General features: G+C 32.3%; 1 protein-coding gene across 1 annotated transcript; it reads left to right on the top strand.

The window, feature by feature from the left end:
* Nucleotides 1-1,329: 1,329 nt before the first annotated feature.
* On the top strand, nucleotides 1,330-5,124 carry LOC102602756 (putative late blight resistance protein homolog R1B-12). Its single transcript, XM_015312953.1, has 2 exons — nucleotides 1,330-1,455; nucleotides 3,279-5,124. Exon 2 carries the CDS (start codon nucleotides 3,294-3,296, stop codon nucleotides 4,944-4,946), a length of 1,653 nt encoding a protein of 550 aa, XP_015168439.1. The 5' UTR covers nucleotides 1,330-1,455; nucleotides 3,279-3,293; the 3' UTR covers nucleotides 4,947-5,124.
* Nucleotides 5,125-5,970: the final 846 nt, after the last annotated feature.

Below are 5,970 nucleotides of genomic sequence, written 5' to 3'. Positions count from 1 at the left end.
TGGGATTCCCCAAAAAAAAACATGACTAGTAGTAAGAGCTTGTTTAGTGAAGCTTCTTGGAGGCTAAAACCTTTTTTTTTTGCAAATTTTGAATAGTTCTCATCATTTGTATTGATCATTAATCATACATGTGAGTGTGCTCATTACTTTAGATCTAGAATACATTATCTTAATTAAGTTGATTTTTTATTCTAAATTATTGCTTAACCAAGTCTTACTATAATCCTTTTATTTAAGCACTACCAACATTTAATTATATTAACTCTAAACCAGAAGTTGACAGACTATAAAATTTATTTTTGCAAGTGGAAAATTATTTATCGGTGGAAAATCAAATGGTGCTAATAGGTTCTTAGATTTGACACATGAAGGATTGAAGGTACGCTAATAGTAACACAACCACGCCAGCCTTCATTTATGCTTTATTTAAGGGTTATAAAATCACCAAAATCATGGAAAAAAGATTAATCTCATATGTCATTATAATGATTTTTCTAATAATCTTTCCGTGTCTTTGGACCAAATATGTAAAACTTTTGCATTGGATATATAGGGACTATCATTTCCCCACTCATACAATAGGGACTATTTTTGTCATAACCTAAATTTGAATTTGAATGATTCTGACTTCTGACTTAGGATCATTAATCATGCATGTGAATGTGCACGTTACTCTTTAGATTTAGAAATACATTATCTTAATCAAGTTGACCTTTTATTCTAAATTATTGCTTAAAGCAAAGTGTTACTATAATCCTTTAATTTAAGCGCCATCAACAATTAATTAATATAAATGTTATTTTAGTCATTTTTCCTATTATTATCATGTGCGCGTTCAACATTTATTCAAACTATTCATCATTAAATTTCTTTTGTTTGTACATTAATAATAGTTGACCAACCGACCGGGAGAGATGTGAGTTGTTCTTTATTAATTTATATTTATTACTAGTTGATATTCACTCATGTTATAAGATCAGGGTGTATTTAAGTTTAGTTAGTTAAGTAAATGAGTGTTTTAAGGTTATCAATAGTTTAAGCTGAAACTAATAATTTGTGCCGAGTTTAGGGGTGTTTTCAATATACTTGTCTCTTTATTTATTTACTACTCCATTTGTCCGACTAGAGTTATTCATTACTGACTTGACATACACCTTAAGAAACAAATTTAATTTATGCTTTCAGAAAAATATTAGATATTGAACACGTATTTAATAACAAAGATAAGATAAATACAAAAGGATAAATTATCTTTTAATTTCTAAATTGGATAAATATTATTGGACAGGGAATAATTGACATTCCCACACCAACTGTATATTTGTATCATTCTTCAAGATTGAAGTCCACCATTATCTCCTATAATACAATTCTCTCTCATTTTATATTTCTGTTACCATCACCTTTTGGACCAATTGATCTCTCATTTGTTGCAACCCTCATCAACAACACAAGGTGAGAATCCTTTTTAAGTTCTTTTTGTTGTTATTTTGCTATGTCTCTTCTGATCTTTTGTACAATAATATATACACGTTTTATGCCTTCTTTATATATGTTGTGATTATGAGTTCCTTTTCTTTCCAAAATACACTGATTCACCTTGATTATATATACTAATATATTTGATCATATTTATCTCTGTACTCTTAGAAAAAGAATTATATTTGCCTTTTATTATACTTTTTTAATATATTTGTCCTTACCATCCAACTTTAAGGCCATAGTTACCCTTTATCCGTTAAGTCTCCATATTTTCACATAATATTATCTATATGGTGCGTATGTGGATTTTAGTTTTACCTAATTAAATCAAAATATTATTAAATTCATTTTAACTCACCTACATAGAATTGAACTCGACCCACTAACCACAAAAATGAACCTAAGACCAAGACCTTATCTATCGTGGGTTTGGGTTTATGCTTGTCTAGGAGAGATGGGTTAATGGAGTTGTACAGAGGAATGAAATTGTTAGACCGAAAAACTGAAGCATCACCCTTGAACCATCGAATCAGATCCACCAAATAAATATATTCCCGAACTACATTAAATATTCTAGATATATACAAGTTTCCTGGTAGTTGTTTCGAATTTAGTCTCATCTACTCTCCGTTTCACCATCGATAGCCACCGGAAACCAACTTGAATCTTCCATCTCCATTGTTGAGCCTCACTTCACCTTCTCCACCGTCTCTGATACTATCGAGAAAACAGAGCACATGTATAATGTTTGTGAAATTCTACCTATTTTTGAATTAAGTGCTAATTAACCAATTTTGTGCGTTGAGATTAAAGATGAAAGTTGGCTCTAATTTACTTAACAAAAATATTAAATTGAATGTTAAAATTTATTTTTAGTTCTAAAGTTGATCGTTGTCTGACGTAAAAGAGGAGGTATATAATTTTCTGCATTTGTTCTAATAGAAACGCCCATAGAGAAAATTTAAGAAGAATCAAATTAGGTTAATTTTGATTAGTGAATTCGGTTTAATGTATGGAGTAGGTTAAAATTATTTAAATAATAGTTTGATCTAATTAGAAGAAAATAAAATTCACGTAGGCGCTACATTAGTATTTTTATGTGGGAATATGAAAGTTTAACGAATAAAGGGTAAATATGACCTTATAGTTGGATGACAAAGACAAATATATCAAAAAATTCATGAAAAAAGGTAAATATGATCCTTTTTCTAAGAGTATAGGGGTAAATATGGCCCTTTTCCGTTTTATTTATTAGTGGAGTCCATGTTTATATGACATAATAAAAAAATAATTATGTTGTCATGTCAAATTTTGTTTAATAATTAATTTAGTTGAGTGATTTTGGAAGATAAAAACTTTACGTTAAGTGATTTTGAAAGATATAAAATAAAATTTAATAACTTTAGTATATAAATTTTCATAGTGGAGTCATCTTTTAGGATATTAACTCATTTTTTACGAAATAGATATTTTGTCTAATTAAACCCATCTCAGCCAAAAAGAAAAGAAAAAGAGGTCACACTGACTAGAAAGGAGGACGGCCTCGAATTAACTCACATTGATTACATATTGGTGACACATAAGACTTATATAGAAAAAAGTTTAAATATGTTATCCAACTTTAAGAAAATTTTACAAAATTGGAGTTAAAAAATATTTACATGAATGAGTCTTTTTCCAAAACGGCAATAACATGATCCAAATTTTTAACGGATGATATAAATAGATCTTGGATTTGGTTTTTTTTCTTCTCTAAGTTATGAAATAATGTGGTTTCCCTTTCTTTTATGACAAAGCAATCAATTCAAGGCATGGAAGTTGTTGAGACTTGTGGAAAAGGAACTCTTTCTGCTGGAGAACCTTCCACCAAACGTAGTATTACATCAATTTATGATGATGATGAAGTTGTGGGCTTTGAGAAAGATGCAGAAATTATAATGAAGAAATTGATACGAGGAACTAAGGAGCGGGATCTTATCTCCATCTTTGGAATGCCCGGACTCGGTAAAACAACTTTGACAAGAAAGGTGTACAACAATCCCTATATTGTTGATCACTTTGATGTTAAAGCATGGTGTGCTGTGTCACAAGCATATAATAGGAGGACGTTATTGGTTGAGATTTTCAAACAAACTACAAATAATGAGATCAAAATCAAAGAGGACGACGATGTAGCTGACATGTTGCGCAGGGTTCTAATAGGCAAGAGATACCTCATCGTATTAGATGACATTTGGGATGTCAAGGCATGGGAAGATTTGGGAATATGTTTCCCTCAAGGTGAATATGGAAGCAGAGTAATGGTTACAACACGAATTGAACAAGTGGCTAAGGATCTTCAGCACCACAGTTTTCCTTATTCTCTTAGCTTTCTAACATCCGAAGAGAGTTGGGAATTATTGGAGAAGAAGGTATTTCGAGGAGAGAGTTGTCCCCGGGATCTACTGGAAGCAGGGCTACAAGTTGCCCTACACTGTAAGGGATTGCCTCTTGTGGTTGTTCTGATTGCTGGAATGATTGCAAAAATGGATAGGGAGTCGTCCTTGTGGCTCGAGGTTGCGAATGATTTAAGTTCCATTGGTTTAGGAGAGCAGAGTATGAAGGTAATACAATCAAGTTATGACCATTTAGAAGACCACTTAAAGCCTTGCCTTCTTTACATGGGATTGTTTCCAGAGGACCATAAGATTCCAGTGGACGATCTGCTGAAGTTGTGGATGGCTGAAGAATTTGTATTGAATGCCGAAAAAGAGAACATGGAGGAAGCATCTCGAGTTTGCTTGAGTAATTTGCTTAACAGAAGCCTAGTAATGGTCTCCGGAATGAGAATTAATCGTGATGTAGAATACTGCTCACTTCATGATGTAGTGCGTGAGTTCTGTTTGAGAAAACTCACAGAAGACAAGTATATGCAGCTAGCAATGCCATACAATCCGTTTCAACAGTTGCATTCCACGGAATCACGGTTATGCATTTATATTCATGATGATCTTGTTAAACAATTAGATCATTCTGACTACCAATTGGATAAGATTCCAACGCTGGATTTCAAGGAAACAAATTCTTTGGAGTTCATTGCTCATCCAAAACTTAATACATGGAATAACCGATATTCAAATCCTTTAGATTTAGTTGTTAAATTAAGATTTGTTCGGGCATTGCATTTGATGGATGTCTTATTGCCAAATTCATGGGCTACTGCAATTCAATCGCTTACTCAGTTGAGATACCTTGCAATTTATGTCAGAGATTTTGAATTGAAGTGGATATCACACCTACACAATCTCCAAACTCTACAGGTCCAGTCCAGTAAGATATTACACCTAAAGGCTGCTACTTTATGGGAAATGACGAAGCTAAGACATGTAAATATTAACTGTCTTTCGGTGGTATGGAAAGACAATTACGAAGGAACACTACTAGAAAATAGGCCTACGGCAACAAACATAAAACCGTTGCAATAGATAGTAAAACTGTTGCAATAGATCTATCGCAACGGTTCAACACCCGTTTCATCTGATCGCGTGGCAATAGATCTATTGCAACGGTTTTGGCAACGGTTTTAGAACCGTTGCAGAAGGTGTACCTATTGCAATGATTTTTCCTCCGTTGCTATAAGACAATCTATTGCAACGGTTCTTTTATCAATTGGAGCGGCTTAAATCCATTGCCATATGTTTTATGCAACAACTTTTTTTATACTATTGCAACAGTAATATAGACTATTGCAACAGATTTTATGGGCTATGATTTGGTGATCAACTGCAACGGTTTGTTTAGGATATTGCAACTGTTCAATGAAAAAACAATATACTATTATTTATATATTGAAAATAATACTCCAATATTTAAATAAATCAGGATAAGAAGTATTCACCAACTAACATAATCATAGTCCTTCCAGCTGGTGTTATTAACTCTATATATAAAATATTGTTTAACAATTCAAGACTTGGCATACATAAATTTACAAAATTTAATTAAGAAATATGGTATTCGTAAAATGTTAAAGATCTCTGGCAACAATCAACGAACACTCTTTTCGTAAAGTCTTCACTGCTTTTGTCTACTATTTATTCATTTGATTCACCTACAAAAGATCATAAATAAGTTAACGCAATAAAATTCGCAAAACAATAGTGTTAATACATAAAAAAAAATTGATAATGACCGATCAATACATAAATATATAAAACGATTGAAAAATAGTGTAGGGTATGCAGATTAAGTAAGCACGATATTATTCAGATCTTCTCCATAATATAGTATTACATAGTGAGTGAAAAAAAAGAGATTTACTAAAAAAGAGTTTTAGAAAATGCATAGCCACTGGCCTTGTCTTAAGCCTAGCCACTGACGTTAGCTTAAAACAATTGAAACTATTATCACTATGAAAGAGTAATCCTCCGAGGGACTTCACCGAAACTTCATCATCCAAAGGTTAAACATTATACATTAGCCTCCACCGTGCTTCGAGAAGTTTAAGAA

Source organism: Solanum tuberosum, unplaced genomic scaffold (genome assembly GCF_000226075.1).
Source record: "Solanum tuberosum cultivar DM 1-3 516 R44 unplaced genomic scaffold, SolTub_3.0 scf00222, whole genome shotgun sequence".
Classification (NCBI taxonomy): domain Eukaryota; kingdom Viridiplantae; phylum Streptophyta; class Magnoliopsida; order Solanales; family Solanaceae; genus Solanum; species Solanum tuberosum.
The sequence above is the reverse complement of the archived record's forward strand: the minus strand, read 5'-3'. Positions and strand labels throughout refer to the sequence as shown.

What these genes read in the sequence shown, in the direction of transcription:
- LOC102602756 (XM_015312953.1), top strand. Translation starts at nt 3,294, where the DNA reads ATGGAAGTTGTTGAGACTTGTGGAAAAGGAACTCTTTCTGCTGGAGAA.